The sequence below is a fragment of the Pseudophryne corroboree genome, chromosome 11, assembly GCF_028390025.1.
Source record: "Pseudophryne corroboree isolate aPseCor3 chromosome 11, aPseCor3.hap2, whole genome shotgun sequence".
NCBI classification, from domain to species: Eukaryota; Metazoa; Chordata; class Amphibia; order Anura; family Myobatrachidae; genus Pseudophryne; species Pseudophryne corroboree.
In genome coordinates this window covers 122,711,095-122,733,794 of record NC_086454.1, presented here as the reverse complement: position 1 = coordinate 122,733,794, position 22,700 = coordinate 122,711,095, and the positions used below count along the sequence as shown (strand labels likewise).

Genomic DNA, 22,700 nt, shown 5'->3' with positions numbered 1-22,700 from the left:
TGCTAATGCAAGAATTCACCCTTGCATACTAAGAATCTGTGTGGCTGCATGTGGAAGCCTGTCCCGTGCATTGATGGTCATTCCGAGTTGTTCGCTCGTTGCCGTTTTTCGCAACGCAGCGATTAGGTGGAAAATGCGCATGGTACGCAGCGCGCATGCGCTAAGTAATTTAACACAAAACTTTGGAGATTTACACAAGCTCGAGCAACGTTTTTTCAACGCTCGAGTGATCGTAGTGTGATTGACAGGAAGTGGGTGTTTCTGGGCGGCAACTTGGCGTTTTCAGGGAGTGTGCTAAAAAACGCAGGCGTGCCAGGAAAAAACGCAGGAATGGCTGGAGAAACGGGGGAGTGGCTGGCCGAACGCAGGGCGTGTTTGTGATGTCAAAGCAGGAACTAAACGGACTGAGGTGATCGCAATCTAGGAGTAGGTCTGGAGCTACTCAGAAACTGCAAGGAATTATTTAGTAGCAGTTCTGCTAATCTTTCGTTCGCTATTCTGCTAAGCTAAGATACACTCCCAGAGGGCGGCGGCCTAGCGTGTGCACTGCTGCTAAAAGCAGCTAGCGAGCGATCAACTCGGAATGAGAGCCATTGTTCCTTGTAGTTGCAGCCCTCATAATTAGTAACCGGACTTAACCAGCCCCATAATGGGTGCGAAAAATCCGTCTGAAACATATGTCCCATCTCCATCCATATGCTATGATCAATCATGGAAGTCAGCTTACACGCCCATGACATTCCACGATACGGCAATACGACAGAAGAAGTCCGTTCACCTGCCCAGTTACCCTCCAGAATTGCCTGTTTCACAAGGAGTTTGGTCCGAGATGTACAGACCAATCTGTTTGCAGTAGTGCAGTCACCGTTTTCTTTGTTTGGTGGATGTGTAGTAAGCTGAAATTTGTAAAATACATCCGTACCTGTGGATACATCCGACTAAGAATCAGGTGTTACATTTGAGTCATACCTTCCTTCTCTTACCATTTAGAAAATTAAGACTTTAAAATGTTATATCAAATGTATAATTGGTTGCTGTGGGTTACAACACCTTGTTTTCTGCATTGATACGTCCTATAACAGTATTTATGCCCCACTAAAGGGTATTGTAGACCTAATCAGAGAAGGCACAGTGCTAGGAGACACCATACCTTTGGTCAGGAAGGGAAGGGAGCTATGGAGTGGCTCTCCACGTAGCCTCCTTCCTTTGACCTTATGTTTCATCTTCCATTGTCCCAACATGTGTAACCTCAGATACTTGTTTCCATCAATGCCAGTGCAATATGAACAGCAGCAAATCTGTACAATCCTAGTTTTATTTATCACACTTGGCAGGCAAATGAAAGATGATTAAAAAAAAAATGTTTGAGGTCAGCTCTATTATATATAGTATCAAAGTGATTCAGCAAATACATGATCACTGGAGACAGTTGGCTCTGTACCTTGTGCGACTAAGGAGTAAGGTACAATCATGTATCGTTTTGTAATGCAGCAGAAAGGTCCCGAGCAGGGTACACAGAGGCTTGTTGAAATTAATATACAGGTTTATTTCTTCATCTCTGGCAATAGGGGTGGAACAGTACATTGCCGGGTCCCATAGGCGGATCCAGGAGGAAGGGGGGGGGGGCACTTGGGCCCGTGCCCCCCCTGTCGTTTCTGACCTTTTTTTTTTTTTCCAAAAGGAGAACAGATTTGATAAAACAGTCGGCAGGCACTAGGACCCGTCGCGGCTCTAACAGTAAGTCCGTGTGATAACCAATGGGGAGGCTAGAGCTGCAACTCCAGCCTCCCCCTGCTCACACTGCAACCTAAGGCTGTCCTGCAGATGTCTTATGCTGCTTGTTGGAGATCCAGCTGGCTGCTTCTGCTAATCACAGATGGGCAGTTCGTGTCCTGCAGTCTGAGTCTCACTGCAGTGCCCAAAACAAGGTATGCTGCACCTGCCACCACCAACTAAAAACTTTAATAATTATATTGTGCTGGGGTGCATTCCAGGCTCCCATAACTAATGGAACAGGTGACCAACATTTCAAGGCCCAATCAGCCTTTTCATCAGGGTGAAACATTGGCTGTAGGAGAGCATCCTGGTTTATTGACAATCCTTACCTGATGGCGTATTGTGTGAGGCTACGCCCCCTGTGATACCACACTCCTTATCTGGGAACTCGCGTGTCTTAGGTGCATGTAAATATAACTATTACCGTTCCCCTATCATGGTGCCCCCCCTTTAATTTTCTTCTGGATCCGCCCCTGCCGGGTCCTGCTGCACAATTGTTGGAGGGTAGAGTACAGTGATGAGGTTTGCTTTCCTTCTTTGGACCTAACTGTGCATGCAGGTAGATATCACGCCTGCTGAACAAGATATGTCATCTTTGTTCTTCTAACTTCCTCCGAACTTTGCACACAGTGTGAACTGTCTTTTCTAGTTTCTACTCAATAGAGAGCTCAATAGAGAGCTGAGTATCATGTAATATGCCAGTAGCCATTGGAGTATCTTAACATTCCTTGTTTGCTGCGGCCTGGGCGAGAGCTTGTTTCTTCAAACACAGGACCGTGCAACTAAGTAAAAAAAATTTTTATTAGACAAAACACTTTTAATCACTTTTTGTGAACAATAAATAGAAGAGCAGGTGTTAGTTTCTCATCCTTTTGGGATCCGTCAGAAAATGATGCACGGTGCACCTAATTCTGGAACAGCTTACATGTTTCCTATCTGCTCTAGACTGTTCAAAACTATTTTTTAAGCTCATCTTCGTTGATGCCTTTTATTACTTTTGCCTTTTTTTTTCCACCTCATCAATATCAGCAAAACGTTTTCTTTAAGGCAGGGGTGTCCAAACTTTTTGCAAAGAGGGCCAGATTTGGCGAGGTGAAAATGTGTGGGGGCCGACCAGATACACAAATGCCCCCATCAGTGCTGCCAGATACACAAATGCCCCCAGCAGTGCTGACAGATACAGAAATGCCCCCAGTGCTGCCAGATACACAAATGCCCCCAGTGCTGCCAGATACACATTATATGCCCCCAGCAGTGCTGCCAGATACACATTATATGCCCCCACAGTGCTGCCAGATACACATTACATGCCCCCAGCAGTGCTGCCAGATACACAAATGCCTCCACAGTGCTGCCAGATACACATATGCCCCCAGCAGTGCTGCCAGATACACATTATATGCCCCCAGCAGTGCTGCCAGACACACATTATATGCCCCCAGCAGTGCTGCCAGATACACAAATGCCCCCACAGTGCTGCCAGACACACATTATATGCCCCCAGCAGTGCTGCTAGATACACAAATGCCCCCACAGTGCTGCCAGATACACATTAAATGCCCCCACAGTGCTGCCAGATACACAAATGCCCCCAGCAGTGCTGCCAGATACACATTATATGCCTCCAGTGGTGCTGCCAGATACACATTGTATGCCCCCACAGTACTGCCAGATACACATTATATGTCTCCAGCAGTGCTGCCAGATACACAAATGCCCCACAGTCCTGCCAGACACACATTATGTGCTCCTACAGTGCTGCCAGATACACATTATATGCCCCCAGCAGTGCTGCCAGATACACATTATATGTCCCCAGCAGTGCTGCCAGATACACATTATATGCCCCCACAGTGCTGCCAGATAAACATTATATGCCCCCACAGTGCTGCCAAATTCACATTATATGCCCCCAGCAGTACTGCCAGATACACAAATGCCCCCCACAGTGCTGCCAGATACACATTGGAGAACTACTTACAAGTGAAGATGCTTTAGCTCAGAACACCTATGAGGGGGTTAAGCACTGAACTTATTGACACCGCTGATCACTGCACACTGATGCGGAGCTGCAGTAAAGATGGCCACCGTGATGATCCTCCCTGGTGTCTCCTTTTATAGATTCATACACACAGGTGGCTGGGTTTGTCTCGGCTGTAGAGGCAACCCCAGCCCTCATGTCTCACCAGATCATCAGCAGACCAGCCTATAGTCCACTTGCAGAGGAGGGGAAGATAGATGTCAGTCACCGTGTAGCACGGCTGACAGCAACGGGCGGGGTGCAGCGGTCGGCAAAGGCAGTGTACCTGAGAGCTGATGGTTGCACAGAGGCTGCAGGCTGGTGGAAATGTGAGCACGGGCTGCAATTGGCCCCGGGCCTGACTTTGGGCATGTCTGCTATAAGGTCTCTTTTCATCCGAGGAAATAACTATAAAATGCACAGGGCAAGATTGGGTGAATACGGTGGGTGAGGCAAAGGGGTCATGTTGTTTTTGGTTAAAAATTGCTTAACACTCAGCGCTGTCTGGGCAGGTGTGTTGCCATGACGGCAAAAACAGTCACCTGTTCACCATAGATCAGGATGTTTTTCTTATAATCGTGATGCAACCTTTTAAAAACTTCTAAATAAAAACTTTGTTGACAGTTTGACCCTGGGATCAGGGCCGCCATCAAGGGGGTGCCCTGTGTACACTTGTCCCGGGCCCGGCCACTCTGACAGAGAGTGGAGGGCCCGGGCTGCTCAAACATCCCGCTGTAACTATTCCCTCGACTGACCACGGCTGCTGAAGCTGGCATCGGCGGGCCTTGGGCTACTCCCCTCCAGCTGCCGCAGATCTGCTGGTGGGACTGACCGCGGCTGTTGAAGCTGTCATCGACTGGCCTATCATAATAAGCAAACTGCAGTTTGCTGTTTGGTAAAGTTTGCTGGAGCCGGATGCTGCCAGTCAGTGAAGAGAAGAGGAGCCGCAGAGTAGGAGAGAGGACAGATTTGTAAGTATGTAATATATGTGTTTGTGACTTTGTGTGATCGTTGTGAGTCTGAGAAGGGGGCCCGGGGCTTGCTGTCATACAAAGGAAAGGACTGGAGGAGGACACACAGGGCCTCTATGATGCACTGGCATAAATAATCTATACTCAAACTCATCCACTGATGTCTGATCACAATCTTCTAAACATTGCTTTCACTTTATAGAAGGTCAAAGGTGCACAACTCACCATAATATGGTGTCAGGAGCATTACTGTGTGGGGCATAATATGGTGACGGGCATTACTGTGGGGACTTAATATGGTGCAAGGGGTATAAAATGGTGTTGCTTCGTGTCTGTATAGAATTATATATATATATATATATATATATATATATATGTATATTCATTTGTATTTAACTTTTTTTTCCCCTTTGGGGGGAGAGGGGCCCTGCCTATTTTGTCAGTCTCGGGCCCCACAATTTCTGGTGGCAGCCCTGCCTGGGATACACAATCCCTCTCACATCAAATGATTTGTGGGAATCAGCCTGTACAACAAGCGCCCCGCCCTCTGGAACGCGATTCCTCTTTCTTTTGAGTACCCCCTCATATTTCTCTGTTAACAGCGGCTTCTGCTCTCATTTCTTGGCAGGATATAAGAAGCTTGATAATTACCATGTTTCTTTGGGCTGCCATTACTGATTTATAATTATGTAGTGTCATGTGACTACCTTGCAGTCACAGTCACAGTCACATGACACATCATGTAGTTAGCAGAGAAACTTTTCAATGTCCCTCTGAGATCAGACTGCTCTACAAAATTCTCTCCCTCCTTCTTCTCCCTTTGCCATCACATAACATGCTAAGAGTCATTGCCGCCATACCTCTCTGTACTCCAAATAAATTTTTATTGAGATAATGATTTGTATGAGGACAACTAAATCAAATGCACATTGCTATCTTTTTTTGGTTTTCACCCTCCAAATTGCAGAGTATTACATCGATCAATTTATAAGCCAAACTCCCTGTCAAAATCATACTCTATAACAATGACTATAAAACTCACACTAATTTTACTGAGAAAGAGGCAATCAGGCACACTTATTACCAACTTTAAATAACCTGGATAAGGAAGATCTACAATGCTGCTCCCAATGAATAATCTGCAATTATTCAAACCGAACAAGAAATTACAATAATGTATACATACATGTGTACACAGGGAGCACTAAATATTCATAATTATCTAATTTATTTAGACAATAAAAAATAGAATGACAATGCACAATTTAATAGTAATAAGATATATCAATTAAAAAATTAAAAACCATATCAAATGGACATCTCTTGTGGAAATAAACAACTCGGTTGCTGGTGTTAAAGGGTCCAGATTAGGCTATTTAGCCAATAATTACTGAGCAAGTCCAGAATCCTAGTGTATAGTTAGTGTCACCAGCAAGTAGCTTTTAACTGTTACAAGATGTACTGTAGCAGTCCAATGCCACTTAAATTTAAGCTCACCGCTGTTGGAAGTGTTTCCAAACTCCCATCTATTGCTGTTCAGCGGTGTCCCCGTCTCCCCTGCAGGCTTACCAGTGTGCGCTGATGAACCGTGGCCGCACAGCCGGACGTCTCCGGCAGTGATGTGGAGCCTGATTTGCAGACTGGGGGAGAGAGCTGGATGCAGGCAGCACGGAGCAAAGTGGTGACGGATAGATATAAGTTGATTTCCACAGAGAAATTGTAGGTTCCTTGACGCGTTTCTCCGCTATAGGTAGAGTAGCGGTTTCATCAGAAGGTACCTTCTGATGAAACCGCAGCCACCGCAGCCACAAGTGGGTTCACTCCCAGGTGGATCCCTGGGCTATAGAGATTGTGTCTCAGGGATACAAGCTGGAATTCGAAGAGATGCCCCCTCACCGTTACCTCAAATCGGCCCTGCCAGCTTCCCCCTTAGAGAGGGAAATAGTGTTAGCTGCAATTCACAAATTGTATCTTCAGCAGGTGGTGGTAAAGGTTCCCCTCTTTCAACAGGGAAGGGGTTATTATTCGACCATGTTTGTGGTACCGAAAACTGGACGGTTCGGTCAGACCCATATTGAATTTAAAATCCCTGAACATATACCTGAAAAGGTTCAAGTTCAAGATGGAATCGCTCAGAGCGGTCATCGCAAGCCTGGAAGGGGGGGATTTTATGGTGTCTCTGGACATAAAGGATGCTTACCTTCATGTCCCCATTTATCCACCTCATCAGGCGTACCTCAGATTTGTGGTGCAGGATTGTCATTACCAATTCCAGACGTTGCCGTTTGGTCTCTCCACGGCACCGAGAATATTTACCAAGGTAATGGCGGAGATGATGGTGCTCCTGCGGAAGCAAGGGGTCACAATTATCCTATAATTGGACGATCTCCTCATAAAGGCGAGGTCCAGAGAGCAGTTGCTGATCAGCGTAGCACGCTCTCGGGAAGTGTTACAACAGCACGGCTGGATTCTAAATATTCCAAAGTCGCAGCTGATTCCTACGACTCGTCTGCCTTTCCTGGGCATGATTCTGGACACAGCCCAGAAGAGGGTTTATCTCCCGATGGAGAAGGCTCAGGAACTCATGACACTGGTCAGAGACCTATTAAAACCAAAACAGGTGTCGGTGCATCACTGCACGCGAGTCCTGGGAAAGATGGTGGCATCATACGAGGCCATTCCTTTCGGCAGGTTCCATGCGAGGACCTTTCAATGGGACTTACTGGACAAGTGGTCCGGATCACATCTACAGATGCATCGGCTGATCACCCTATCCCCCAGGGCCAGGGTGTCTCTCCTGTGGTGGCTGCAGAGTGCTCACCTTCTCGAGGGCCGCAGATTTGGCATTCAGGACTGGGTCCTGGTGACCACGGATGCAAGCCTCCGAGGTTGGGGGGCAGTCACACACAAGGCTCAGGAACTCATGACACTGGTCAGAGACCTATTAAAACCAAAACAGGTGTCGGTGCATCACTGCACGCGAGTCCTGGGAAAGATGGTGGCATCATACGAGGCCATTCCTTTCGGCAGGTTCCATGCGAGGACCTTTCAATGGGACTTACTGGACAAGTGGTCCGGATCACATCTACAGATGCATCGGCTGATCACCCTATCCCCCAGGGCCAGGGTGTCTCTCCTGTGGTGGCTGCAGAGTGCTCACCTTCTCGAGGGCCGCAGATTTGGCATTCAGGACTGGGTCCTGGTGACCACGGATGCAAGCCTCCGAGGTTGGGGGGCAGTCACACAGGGAAAAAACTTCCAAGGTCTGTGGTCAAGTCAGGAGACTTGCCTTCACATCAATATCCTGGAACTAAGGGCCATATACAACGCCCTATGTCAAGCGGAGACCCTGCTTCACGACCAACCGGTGCTGATTCAGTCAGACAACATCACCGCAGTGGCTCATGTAAACCGCCAAGGCGGCACAAGGAGCAGGGTGGCGATGGCGGAAGCCACCAGAATTCTTCGATGGGCGGAGAATCACGTAAGAGCACTGTCAGCAGTGTTCATTCCGGGAGTGGACAACTGGGAAGCAGACTTCCTCAGCAGGCACGACCTCCACCCGGGAGAGTGGGGACTTCATCAAGAAGTCTTCACGCAGATTGCAAGTCGGTGGGAACTGCCACAGGTGGACATGATGGCATCCCGCCTCAACAAAAAGCTACAGAGGTATTGCGCCAGGTCAAGAGACCCTCAGGCGATAGCTGTAGACGCACTAGTGACACCGTGGGTGTTCCAGTCGGTCTATGTATTCCCTCCTCTTCCTCTCATACCCAAGGTGCTGAGAATCATAAGAAAAAGAGGAGTGAGAACAATACTCATTGTTCCGGATTGGCCAAGAAGGACTTGGTATCCAGATCTGCAAGAAATGCTCACAGAGGACCCGTGGCCTCTGCCTCTAAGACAGGACTTGTTGCAACAGTGGCCCTGTCTGTTCCAAGACTTACTGCGGCTGCGTTTGACGGCATGGCGGTTGAACGCCGGATCCTAGCAGAAAAAGGCATTCCGGATGAGGTCATTCCTACGCTGATAAAGGCTAGGAAGGATGTGACGGCTAAACATTATCACCGTATATGGTGAAAATATGTTGCTTGGTGTGAGGCCAGGAATGCCCCTACGGAGGAATTCCAGCTGGGCCGTTTCCTTCACTTCCTACAGTCGGGAGTGACTTTGGGCCTGAAATTGGGTTCCATTAAGGTCCAGATTTCAGCCCTATCCATTTTCTTTCAAAAAGAACTGGCTTCTCTTCCTGAAGTTCAGACGTTTGTAAAGGGAGTGCTGCATATTCAACCCCCTTTTGTGCCTCCAGTGGCACCTTGGGATCTTAACGTGCTGTTGAGTTTCCTGAAGTCACACTGGTTTGAACCACTCAAAACGGTGGAGTTAAAATATCTTACGTGGAAGGTGGTCATGCTATTAGCCTTGGCTTCGGCTAGGCGTGTGTCAGAATTAGCGGCTTTGTCACATAAAAGCCCCTATCTGGTTTTCCATATGGACAGAATTGCGGACCCGTCCACAATTTCTGCCAAAAGTGGTGTCATCTTTTCATATGAACCAACCTATTGTGGTACCTGTGGCTACTCGTGACTTGGAGGATTCCGAGTTACTAGATGTGGTCAGGGCTTTGAAGGTTTATGTAGCCAGAACGGCTAGAGTCAGGAAAACTGAGTCGCTTTTTATCCTGTATGCACCCAACAAGCTGGGTGCTCCCGCTTCAAAGCAAACTATTGCTCGCTGGATCTGTAACACGATTCAGCAGGCTCATTCTGCGGCTGGATTGCCGCTTCCAAAATCAGTAAAAGCCCACTCCACAAGGAAGGTGGGCTCTTCTTGGGCGGCTGCCCGAGGGGTCTCGGCATTACAGCTTTGCCGAGCAGCTACTTGGTCAGGTTCGAACACTTTTGCAAAGTTTTACAAGTTTGATACCCTGGCTGAGGAGGACCTTGTGTTTGCTCATTCGGTGCTGCAGAGTCATCCGCACTCTCCCGCCCGTTTGGGAGCTTTGGTATAATCCCCATGGTCCTTACGGAGTCCCCAGCATCCACTGGGACGTTAGAGAAAATAAGATTTTACTTACCGGTAAATCTATTTCTCATAGTCCGTAGTGGATGCTGGGCGCCCGTCCCAAGTGCGGACTTCTTCTGCAATGCTTGTATATAGTTATTGCTTACATAAGGGTTATGTTATAGTTGCATCAGGGTTGATCTGATGCTCTGTTGTTGTTCATACTGTTAACTGGGTAAATTTATCTTGAGTGATACGGTATACTTGGTGTGACTGGTATGAGTCTTGCCCTGGATTCCAAAATCGTTTCCTTGTACTGTCAGCTCTTCCGGGCACAGTTTCTCTAACTGAGGTCTGGAGGAGGGACATAGAGGGAGGAGCCAGAACACACCAGAATCCAAATTCTTTCTTAAAGTGCCCTGTCTCCTGCGGAGCCCGTCTATTCCCCATGGTCCTTACGGAGTCCCCAGCATCCACTACGGACTACGAGAAATAGTTTTACCAGTAAGTAAAATCTTATTACAGGTTGAGTATCCCATATCCAAATATTCCGAAATACGGAATATTCCGAAAAATACGGACTTTTTTGAGTGAGAGTGAGATAGTGAAATCTTTGTTTTTTTGATAGCTCAATGTACACAAACTTTGTTTAATACACAAAGTTATTAAAAATATTGTATTAAATGTCCTTCAGGCTGTGTGTATAAGGTGTATATGAAACATAAATGAATTGTGTGAATGTACACACACTTTGTTTAATGCACAAAGTTATAAAAAATATTGGCTAAAATTACCTTCAGGCTGTGTGTATATGGTGTATATGAAACATAAATGCATTCTGTGCTTAGATTTAGGTCCCATCACCATGATATCTCATTATGGTAGGCAATTATTCCAAAAAAAATCCCATATCCAAAATACCTCTGGTCCCAAGCATTTTGGATAAGGGAGACTCAACCTGTATACCATTGACGGAAGGCACCTGGGCATTACAACTGACTTCGCAGGGAGTGCCGGACTACACCTATGCCATCTATATATATATATATATATATATATATATATATATGTATATATATATATATATATGTGTGTATGTTATGTATACAACAAAAAACACATACTCTACACTATTACTTGACAGCAGAAGAGGCATCCTACCTTTAACCATCATAAATGACCATACCCATCTTAAAACACTAAGAGACCGCTGTCACAACCTCTTTTATATGGCCATAAAACCTTATTGTGAAGGGAAAGACATAGCTGCAAGGTGGTTTGTTAACACTGGACAGCTCCACAGTCAGGCGTGGCCACTAATCTTGGGTTAATCTACAATGAGGAGAGTTGATTGGTAAAAGTGGGTGTGTGCTGACATGATTAGGATGTCGCTTCCTGTTGGGGAGCTAGTCGAGAGAAAACCTGTTACTGCTTGGATGTGTGCACTGCTTTCCCATTTCAAGTACAACACAAAGATTTAGATATCTAGCTGAATTTACAAGTCTGCATGATTAATGAATTCATATCACGGTCCTCCACTGTAGGGCCCAGCAGTGTTTGGTACGTCTGGGTTCTCCTGCTCTCTTCATGTCTTATCCAGGGAGTGTTCTGACTAATATTTAAAATATATTATATGCTATTAATACTATCATCAATAGTGATAAGCATATGTTTTATCTTACAGAGCAGAGGAAAAAATATTCCAACTCGAATGTCATCATGCATGAAACGTCTCAGTACAACGTGGAGGTAAGTGTATATTTTACTACTGTGTTTGTGCCCAGTTGTAAAACGTTATAGAGTGTGCTGGCGCTGTATAAATAAATGCTAATTAGAATGTTAATAATTTCTGTATAATGATAAATAGCAGGTGCACTAGTAACATGTCACAGGACATCAGATGTGCTACAGACTAAAAGGATTATAGATTGGAGAGGGATGTCTTTCCCCGACCACAACCAGCCCCTCAGTACATTCCGGCTGCTTGGCTCAGAAGCCGGGGCTGTGCGATGGTGCAGAAATCAAATCAAAAGAGTGCCGAGGCTTTCCTGCAAGGCTGGAGACGTCTCCTGCACCCATTTCCATGCTTCACATGACGGGCTGGTAGATGGGCTGAGAATGGAAGTACCAGCTTGCGGGGAGGCTTGCTGGGACTTGTAGTTCTACCACAAAAATATTCTTTATTTTACACAAAGGCTATCAGCCCCCCATCCACCGCCCAGGGATGGGGGGACAGCCTTGGGCTTCATCCCTGGCCCTTGGGTGGCTGGAGGGGGGCTGACTAGTTGGGGGGGTAATGCCACGGCCGCAGGGACCTATATAAAAGTGTCCCCCCGGCTGTGGCATTATCTCTCTGGCTAGTGGAGCCCGGTGCTGGTTTAAAAAGTACGGGGGACCCCTACATCATTTGTCCCCCGTATTTTGTGAACCAGGACCGGACGCAGAGCCCGGTGCTGGTTGTATAAATATGGGGGCACCCTACGCAATTTTCCCCCTGTAGGCTTGTTATGCTTAGGGGGGACCCCACGCAATTTTTTTCTATGATTTTTAAGGAAAACAGACCCTTTCCTACAGAGAAGCATGCACGGATCTTACTAATCCGTGCATGATTATCCAAGCACGCCAGGAAAAAGCAGGTCTATTTTTTTGCTGCTTATTTTTACGATTTGCGAAAAAATACGACCGCAATTGAACATTCACAGACAAACACCCAAATACGAAACGAATGAATAGTAAAACACTGTGTTCTATGAACAAACAGCCGCGTTTGACCGATAGTCTATTCATTCGTATTTCTGCCCTCTGCCGTGAAAACCATTACGAATAGCCCCAACACTGCCAAGATTTATGTTTAGTAAATTCCTGTGTTGACACTTTGAAAAAAACAAACAAACTCAGAAAAAATCGGGACTTTAGTAAATAAACCCCCTGGTTTTAATCAGCCACAGAACCTGTGTAATCCATGCGTGTCCCGGTTTAAAGGGATCGTATGGCTTACCTCCCAACTGTCCCGATTTTAGCGGGACAGTCCCGTTTTTCAGAGTCTGTCCTGCTGTCCCACCCACGGGCCGCAGTGCCCCGCGGGCTGGGGGAGGTTGGGAGACAGCTCTGTCACTGTGCCTCTCTGCGTGTAGGAGCCGCAGCGATTGGATGTAGCGCACATGCTCGCACCATCCTAACACTGCAGGAGAAGCCACGAGCAGTCTAGCGGCTTTGACCGTTTTTGCCACGCCCCCTGTATGACGCGCGATGTTGGCCGGCCACACCCCTCTGATTCACAGCGTATTTCTTTTCCCAGTGCTGGGCTGTCTGTTTACAAGAGGCTGTAACGCTGGGGCAGGCTGTCTGGCTAGAAATCGGCGTGGTAGTGTTATTTTCATACACACTGCAAGTTACACAGTAGCCTGTACTATATAAGACCAGCGAGCCATTTTGGATTGATTTGATACATATTATATATATATATATATATATATATATATATATATATATATATATATATATCTATATATATCTATTAAATATACAGTAGAAAGATAATATATATAGATAATACATATATAAGTATGTGCACAGCGTCTATTCACAAGTGACAGAGGGAGAGGGGGCATGCCAGCAGCTCATAAAGCGCTGGGCATGCCCCCTCAGTGACGAAAACGGGGGGCGTAGCTCGTGATTGCGGCACATCCGTGAAGCCACGCCACCTTCTCAATAGACCATGCCCCTTTTCAAAATCCGCCGCGGCTTCGCCGCATAAATGTCCCTGTTCTACTATCCCAAATGTTGGGAGGTTTGGTATGGTAAGCCTAAATTAATTCTAATTCACATCTGCACATGACATTTATATTACTTCTTAGGCTCTAATCACTTGGAAAGTGTCATATACAGACAGTATCACTGATGTTGGGAGCAGATAATTATTATATAGCTCAGCACAACAGCATGTGATAACTATTGCCAAGTGCCAAGGGAAATCTGGTTAGATGCAAAGGTCGTTTCCTCCCCTACGTAGCCACTCCTTAACTGCTCACAGACATGGTCATGTTCAGCACATTGTTTTAGAGCATTTAACAGTAAGCCTAAGAAGTAGTATAAGCTAATGGGCCTTTCTGATAACGTTACCTGAGCCAGTGGCTGCAGCTCTAATAGAAGTGCTCACTAAGCAAATAGGAGCTGATTCACACTTGGGAGCAATGCAAAAGAAGAGGAGTAACTGCACCCGGCAAACCATGTGCTGCAAGGGTGCAAATACATGTATTATTATTTATGCATACAGGGTAGATTTGTGTGCATGTAGCACACAGATATTTTTACTGTACAATATAGATTCGAGCTAGGATATGGCCGGGTCTACTAAGTTTTGCCGGCGATTGGGATCCCGACCGCCAGCATGCAGGCAGTGGGGCGAGCGCAAAGCAGCCACTTGCGGGCTCACTGCGGGCAAGATGGCATGCTATGCGCGCTACGCTATTTATTCTCCCTCCGGGGGTGTCGTGGACACCCCAAGAGGGAGAATAGTTGTCCGTATGCCGGCTGTCGGGATCCCGACGCTGGTATGATGAGCGCCGGGATCCCGACAGCCGGCATATCAAATCCCCCCCCCATGGCCGTCTGAAATTTATATCTTTCTACACATTTTAACCCAGCCCTACCTGTAGTACATATGGTTTTGCCAAGGTGCAAGGTTACTCCTATTTTGTTTTTGTTTTTTGCTTTGCTCCTGACTGTGAATTAGCCCCACAGTGCTCTATGCTGCAAGCAGTCTTTTAGAAACTACTTTGACAAGATCAAAGTACAGGGTTTTGTCTATGCTTGTGTCAGGTATTTTATTTTGTGCTTACAAGCCCTAACTCTCTCTCCATCTCCAGTAGTGTCTCCTCATCCACCTCCACTTCTTCCTCCTTCTCTACTGCAGCATCCTTGCCACACACGGGGGTAAATTTACTAAGATTCGTATTTTCCCGTTTCAGGTCAAAGTTCAATCACGAATGACATCGAAAGTGTAAAACTGCAACTTTTTGAATTGATTACGACTAATTTACTAAGCTGTCGTATTCGGGTTTTTCTTTTGTTCCGATGTCGATGTCATTCGTGGTTTTTTTTCTATTTTTACGGCAGTGATTAGCAAAACACTGCCGACTTTTTTACAATGAATCTCGGCCGGATCTGTGTGATCCGTGCTGGGGTTCATTTTTTTTGTTTTTTTTAAATTAAACACTGTCAAATATTTAAAAAAAAATTGCGTGGGGTCCCCCCTCCTAAGCATAACCAGCCTCGGGCTCTTTGAGCCGATCCTGGTTGCCGAAATATGGGGAAAAAAATGACAGGGGTTCCCCCATATTTAAGCAACCAGCATCGGGCTCTGCGCCTGGTCCTGGTTCCAAAAATACGGGGGACAAAAAGAGTAGGGGTCCCCCGTATTTTTAAAACCAGCACCGGGCTCCACTAGCTGGACAGATAATGCCACAGCCGGGGGTCACTTTTATATAGTGCCCTGCGGCCGTGGCATCAAAAATCCAACTAGTCACCCCTGGCCGGGGTACCCTGGGGGAGTGGGGACCCCTTCAATCAAGGGGTCCCCCCCCCAGCCACCCAAGGGCCAGGGGTGAAGCCCGAGGCTGTCCCCCCCCATCCAATGGGCTGCGGATGGGGGGGCTGATAGCCTTTGTTGTAAAAGAAAAGATATTGTTTTTAGTAGCAGTACTACAAGTCCCAGCAAGCCTCCCCCGCATGCTGGTACTTGGAAAACCACAAGTACCAGCATGCGGCGGAAAAACGGGCCCGCTGGTACCTGTAGTACTACTACTAAAAAAATACCCAAAAAAACACAAGACACACACACCGTGAAAGTATAATTTTATTACATACATACACACATACATACATACTTACCTTATGTTCCCACGCAGGTCGGTCCTCTTCTCCAGTAGAATCCAAGGGGTACCTGTTGAAGAAATTATACTCACGAGATCCAGGGGTCCAGGGTCCTCGGGGAATCCAGGTGTAATCCACGTACTTGAAAAAAATAACAAAACGGACACCCGAGCCACGCACTAAAAGGGGACCCATGTTTGCACATGGATCCCCTTTTCCCGACTGCCAGAAACCCACTCTGACTGATGTCTAAGTGGGTTTCTTCAGCCAATCATGGAGTGCCACGTTGTAGCACTCTCCTGATCGGCTGTGTGCTCCTGTACTGAGTGACAGGCGGCACACGGCAGTGTTACAATGTAGCGCCTATGCGCTCCATTGTAACCAATGCTGGGAACTTTCTGCTCAGCGGTGACGTCACTTTAGGTCAACCGCAGGGCAGAAAGTTCCCAGCATTGGTTACAATGGAGCGCATAGGCGCTACATTGTAACACTGCCGTGTGCCGCCTGTCACTCAGTACAGGAGCACACAGCCGATCAGGAGAGTGCTACAACGTGGCACTCCATGATTGGCTGAAGAAACCCACTTAGACATCAGTCAGAGTGGGTTTCTGGCAGTCGGGAAAAGGGGATCCATGTGCAAACATGGGTCCCCTTTTAGTGCGTGGCTCGGGTGTCCGTTTTGTTATTTTTTTCAAGTACGTGGATTACACCTGGATTCCCCGAGGACCCTGGACCCCTGGATCTCGTGAGTATAATTTCTTCAACAGGTACCCCTTGGATTCTACTGGAGAAGAGGACCGACCTGCGTGGGAACATAAGGTAAGTATGTATGTATGTGTGTATGTATGTAATAAAATTATACTTTCACGGTGTGTGTGTCTTGTGTTTTTTTGGGTATTTTTTTAGTAGTAGTACTACAGGTACCAGCGGGCCCGTTTTTCCGCCGCATGCTGGTACTTGTGGTTCTCCAAGTACCAGCATGCGGGGGAGGCTTGCTGGGACTTGTAGTACTGCTACTAAAAACAATATCTTTTCTTTTACAACAAAGGCTATCAGCCCCCCCATCCGCAGCCCATTGGATGGGGGGGGACAGCCTCGGGCTTCACCCCTGGCCCTTGGGTGGCTGGGGGGGGGGACCCCTTGATTGAAGGGGTCCCCACTCCCCCAGGGTACCCCGGCCAGGGGTGACTAGTTGGATTTTTGATGCCACGGCCGCAGGGCACTATATAAAAGTGACCCCCGGCTGTGGCATTATCTGTCCAGCTAGTGGAGCCCGGTGCTGGTTTTAAAAATACGGGGGACCCCTACTCTTTTTGTCCCCCGTATTTTTGGAACCAGGACCAGGCGCAGAGCCCGATGCTGGTTGCTTAAATATGGGGGAACCCCTGTCAATTTTTTCACCATATTTCTGCAACCAGGATCGGCTCAAAGAGCCCGAGGCTGGTTATGCTTAGGAGGGGGGACCCCACGCAATTTTTTTTGAAAAAATAAGCACTTTCCCACCCCTTCCCACTGATATACATGCACGGATCTCATGGATCCCTGCATGCCTATCCAATCACGAATAAAAAAAAAAGGTCTGTTTTTTTTTTAGCACTTTTTTACGAGTTGTAATTTTTCACGGCAGTGTTTGTTTTTTTTTGCTTTGCACTTCTTAGTAAATGACCGAGATTCATACTTAAACAGCCGCGTTTTGACCGATGGTGTATTCATTCGTGATTTTTTTCCTAGGACTTCAAAATATTACGAATGCCCTCATCACTGCCGTGATTATTGCTTAGTAAATTACCGAGATGACACTTTGATGAAAAAACGGCATCTCGGTCAAAATCGGGAGCTTAGTAAATTTACCCCACAGAGTCTCCATTGTCTACCTCCACCGCAATACTGTAACTCATAGGTTCTCAAACTCGGTCCTCAGGACCCCACATGGTTCATGTTTTGCAGGTCACCTGTAGATTTTGAATATGTGACAGTTGGTGGTAAACAGTGCACCTGCTGGGTGACATGGAAAACGTGAACTGTGTGGGGTCCTGAGGACCGAGTTTGAGAACCACCGCTGTAACTGATACCCTCCGACCTGGCTTGATCAGCCTCTGACACACCAGCTGTCATTCAGGCTCCATTTAGCCACGAGGGTTTATCCATGCAGTCACAGAAATCCTCCTCCCACTCATTGTCTTCCGTCTCCCCCACCACAACGGCACACTCCGGCTCCAACGCTTTCATGTCCCCCAGCTGCCACCGATTCTGTGTCACTGTAGGCAAGAATGTTAGACTTCCAGAGTCCGCTGCCCGCTTCACAGACCACACCAGTGTTCTATGGAACAGATTCAAACTCATCCGCCACCAGTCAGCAGCCAATGGGAGAGTGCTGATGCCCAAATCACTATGCGAGTTCTAGATTGGGCGGATCATGGAGGTCTGTCTTCATAACCATGGCTGCAGGTTTGATTGACAATCTCGCGGCTGCAGAAAAACACATCCACCCACACACACACCAGATCCGGGGCACGTGCCAATTTCTTTCCCCCATCCTCCCTATAGTTACGGCCCTGCTGTGGTATATAAACTTGTGCCCATCAGATTGTTGATTCTAAATAAAATATTGAGCACAGCAGTGTCAGGTAAATTAACTTCAACCATCTGAGGAAGTCGCTAAGTATATGACAAAATAGAGAAATGCGTGTTTCAATAAATTCTACTTTGGATTGTAGAGTATCGCCACCTAATCCTACTAACAGCAGTGAGAACACTTATTATTCCAACATTTCTCTAACGTCCTAGTGGATGCTGGGGACTCCGTCAGGACCATGGGGAATAGCGGCTCCGCAGGAGACAGGGCACAAAAGTAAGCTTTTAGGATCACATGGTGTGTACTGGCTCCTCCCCCTATGACCCTCCTCCAAGCCTCAGTTAGGTTTTTGTGCCCGTCCGAGCAGGGTGCAATCTAGGTGGCTCTCTTAAAGAGTTGCTTAGAAAAAGTTTTTAGGTTCTTTATTTTCAGTGAGTCCTGCTGGCAACAGGCTCACTGCTACGAGGGACTTAGGGGAGAGAAGTGAACTCACCTGCGTGCAGGATGGATTGGCTTCTTAGGCTACTGGACACCATTAGCTCCAGAGGGAGTCGGAACACAGGTCTCGCCCTGGGGTTCGTCCCGGAGCCGCGCCGCCGACCCCCCTTGCAGATGCTGAAGATTGAAGAGGTCCGGAACCAGGCGGCAGAAGACTTTCAGTCTTCATCAGGTAGCGCACAGCACTGCAGCTGTGCGCCATTGTTGTCAGCACACTTCACACAGCGGTCACGGAGGGTGCAGGGCGCGGGGGGGGGCGCCCTGGGCAGCAATGTATAATACCTGTATGGCGAAAAATACATCACATATAGCCCTTGAGGCTATATGGATGTATTTAACCCCTGCCAGATATCACAAACTCCGGAGAAGAAGCCCGCCGAAAAGGGGGCGGGGCCTATTCTCCTCAGCACACAGCGCCATTTTCCCTCACAGAAATGCTGGTGGGAAGGCTCCCATGCTCTCCCCTGCACTGCACTACAGAAACAGGGTTAAAACAGAGAGGGGGGGCACTGATTTGGCGATATGAATATATATTAAATGCTATAAGGGAGGAACACTTATATAAAGGTTGTCCCTGTATAATTATAGCGTTTTGGTGTGTGCTGGCAAACTCTCCCTCTGTCTCCCCAAAGGGCTAGTGGGTCCTGTCCTCTATCAGAGCATTCCCTATGTGTGTGCTGTATGTCGGTACGTGTGTGTCGACATGTATGAGGAAAATGTTGGTGAGGAGGCGGAGCAAATTGCCTGTAATGGTGATGTCACTCTCTAGGGAGTCGACACCGGAATGGATGGCTTATTTATGGAATTACGTGATAATGTCAACACGCTGCAAGCCGGTTGACGACATGAGACGGCCGGCGATCAAATTAGTACCTGTCCAGGCGTCTAAAACACCGTCAGGGGCTGTAAAACGCCCATTTACCTCAGTCGGTCGACACAGACCCAGACACGGACACTGATTTCAGTGTCGACGGTGAAGAAACAAACGTATTTTCCTTTAGGGCCACACGTTAAGGGCAATGAAGGAGGTGTTACATATTTCTGATACTACAAGTACCACAAAAAAGGGTATTATGTGGGATGTGAAAAAACTACCTGTAGTTTTTCCTGAATCAGATAAATTAAATGAAGTGTGGGATGATGCGTGGGTTTCCCCCGATAGAAAATTATTGGCGGTATACCCTTTCCCGCCAGAAGTTAGGGCGCGTTGGGAAACACCCCTTAGGGTGGATAAGGCGCTCACATGCTTATCAGAACAAGTGGCGGTACCATCTACAGATAGGGCCGTACTTAAGGAGCCAGCTGATAGGAGGCTGAAAAATATCCTAAAAAGTATACACACACATGCTGGTGTTATACTGCGACCAGCGATCGCCTCAGCCTGGATGTGCAGAGCTGAGGTGGCTTGGTCGGATTCCCTGACTAAAAATATTGATACCCTTGACAGGGACAGTATTTTATTGACTATAGAGCATTTAAAGGATGCATTTCTATATATGCGAGATGCGCAGAGGGATATTTGCACTCTGGCATCAAGAGTAAATGCGATGTCCATATCTGCAAGAAGATGTTTATGGACACGACAGTGGTCAGGTGATGCAGATTCCAAACGGCACAAAGATGTATTGCCGTATAAAGGGGAGGAGTTATTTGGGGTCGGTCCATGGGACCTGGTGGCCACGGCAACTGCTGGAAAATCCACCGTTTTTTACCCTAAGTCACATCTCTGCAGAAAAAGACACCGTCTTTTCAGCCTCAGTCCTTTCGTCCCTATAAGAGTCATATCTGCCCAGGGATAGAGGAAAGGGAAGAAGACTGCAGCAGGCAGCCCATTCCCAGGAACAGAAGCCCTCCACCGCTTCTACCAAGTTCTCAGCATGATGCTAGGACCGTACAGGACCCCTGGATCCTACAAGTAGTATCCAAGGGGTACAGATTGGAATGTCGAGACGTTTCCCCCTCGCAGGTTCCTGTAGTCTGCTGTACCAATGTCTCCCTCCGACAGGGAGGCAGTATTGAAAACAATTCACAAGCTGTATTCCCAGCAGGTGATAATAAAATTACCCCTCCTACAACAGGGAAAGGGGTATTATTCCACACTATATTGTGGTACTGAAGCCAGAAGGCTAGGTGAGACCTATTCTAAATCTGAAATATTTGAACACTTACAAAGGTTCAAATCCAGATGGAGTCACTCAGAGCAGTGATAGCGAACCGGGAAGAAGGGGACTATATGGTGTCCCGGGACATCAGGGATGCTTACCTCCATGTCCCAAAATTTGCCTTTCTCACCAAGGGTATCTCAGGTTCGTGGTACAGAACTGTCACTATCAGTTTCAGACGATGCCGTTGGATTGTCCAAGGCACCCCGGGTCCTTACCAAGGTAATGACCGAAATGAGGATTCGTCTTCAAAGAAAATGGACGACCTCCTGATAAGAACAAGGTCCAGAGAACAGTTGGAGGTCGGAGTAGCACTATCTCAAGTAGTTCTACGACAACACGGGTGGATTCTAAATATTCCAAAACCGCAGTTGTTCCGACGACACGTCTGCTGGTCCTAGGGATGATTCTGGACACAGTCCAGAAAAAGGTGTTTCTCCCAGAGGAGAAAGCCAGGGAGTTATCCGAGCTAATCGGGATCCTCCTAAAACCAGGAAAAGTGTCAGTGCATCATTGCACAAGAGTCCTGGTAAAAATGGTGGCTTATTACGAAGCGATTCCATTCGGCAGATTTCACGCAAGAACTCTTCAGTGGGATCTGCTGGACAAATGGTCCGGATCGCATCTTCAGATGCATCAGCGGATAACCCTATATCCAAGGACAAGGGTGTCTCTCCTGTGGTGATTACAGAGTGCTCATCTTCTAGAGGGCCGTAGATTCGGCATTCAGGATTGGATGCTGGTGACCACGGAGGCCAGCCTGAGAGGCTGGGGAGCAGTCACACAGGGAAAAAATTTCCAGGGAGTGTGATCAAGTCTGGAGAATTCCCTCCACATAAATATACTGGAGCTAAGAGCAAATTTATAATGCTCTAAACTTAGCAAGACCTCTGCTTCAAGGTCAGCCGGTATTGATCCAGTGGGATAACATCACGGCAGTCGCCCATGTAAACAGAAAGGGCGGCACAAGAAGCAGGAGGGCAGTGGCAAAACTGCAAGGATTTTTCGCTAGGCGGAAAATCATGTGATAGCACTGTCAGCAGTGTTCATTCCCGGGAGTGGACGACTGGGAAGCAGACTTCCTCAGCAGGCACGACCTCCACCCGGGAGAGTGGGAACTTCATAGGGAAGTTTTCCGCATGATTGTGAACCGTTGGGAAAGACCAAAGGTGGACATGATGGCGTCCCGCCCGAACAAAAAACGGGACAGGTATTGCCCCAGGTCACGAGACCTTCAGGCGATAGCTGTGGATGTCCTGGTAACACCGTGGGTGTAACAGTCGGTGTATGTGTTCCCTCCTCTGCTTCTCATAACCAAGGTATTGAGAATTATAAGACGTAGAGGAGTAAGAACTATACTCGTGGCTCCGGATTGGCCAAGAGGGACTTGGTACCCGGAACTTCAAGAGATGCTCATAGAGGACTAATGGCCTCAGGAGCTAAGAAGGGACTTGCTTCAGCAAGTACCATGTCTGTTCCAAGACTTACCGCGGCTGCGTTTGACGGCATGGCGGTTGAACGCCGGATTCTAAGGGAAAAGGCATTCCGGAAGAGGTCATACCTACCCTGGTCAAAGCCAGGAAGGAGGTGACCGCACAACGTTATCACCACATGTGGTAAAAATATGTTGCGTGGGTGAGGCCATGAAGGCCCCACGAAGAAATTTCAACTAGGTCGATTTCTGCACTTCCTGCAAACAGGAGTGTCTATGAGCCTCAAATTGGGGTCCATTAAGGTTCAAGTTTCGGCCCTGTAGATTTTCTTCCAGAAAGAATTGGCTTCGGTTCCTGAAGTCCAGACGTTTGTCAAGGGAGTATTGC

The 22,700-nt window shown here is 47.4% G+C and overlaps 1 protein-coding gene across 4 annotated transcripts in view; it reads left to right on the top strand.

The window, feature by feature from the left end:
* The window catches only part of EPS8L2 (EPS8 signaling adaptor L2), a 379,476-nt gene that overhangs the window by 247,465 nt on the left and 109,311 nt on the right, over positions 1–22,700 (top strand). For 3 of the 4 annotated variants that reach the window (XM_063944781.1, XM_063944780.1, XM_063944782.1), the window contains one exon: positions 11,456–11,520. In XM_063944781.1, the coding sequence (XP_063800851.1) occupies positions 11,456–11,520 (65 nt within the window). Of the gene's footprint in view, positions 1–11,161; positions 11,332–11,455; positions 11,521–22,700 lie in introns of those variants that run through there. The other variant, XM_063944783.1, reaches the window with a different exon arrangement.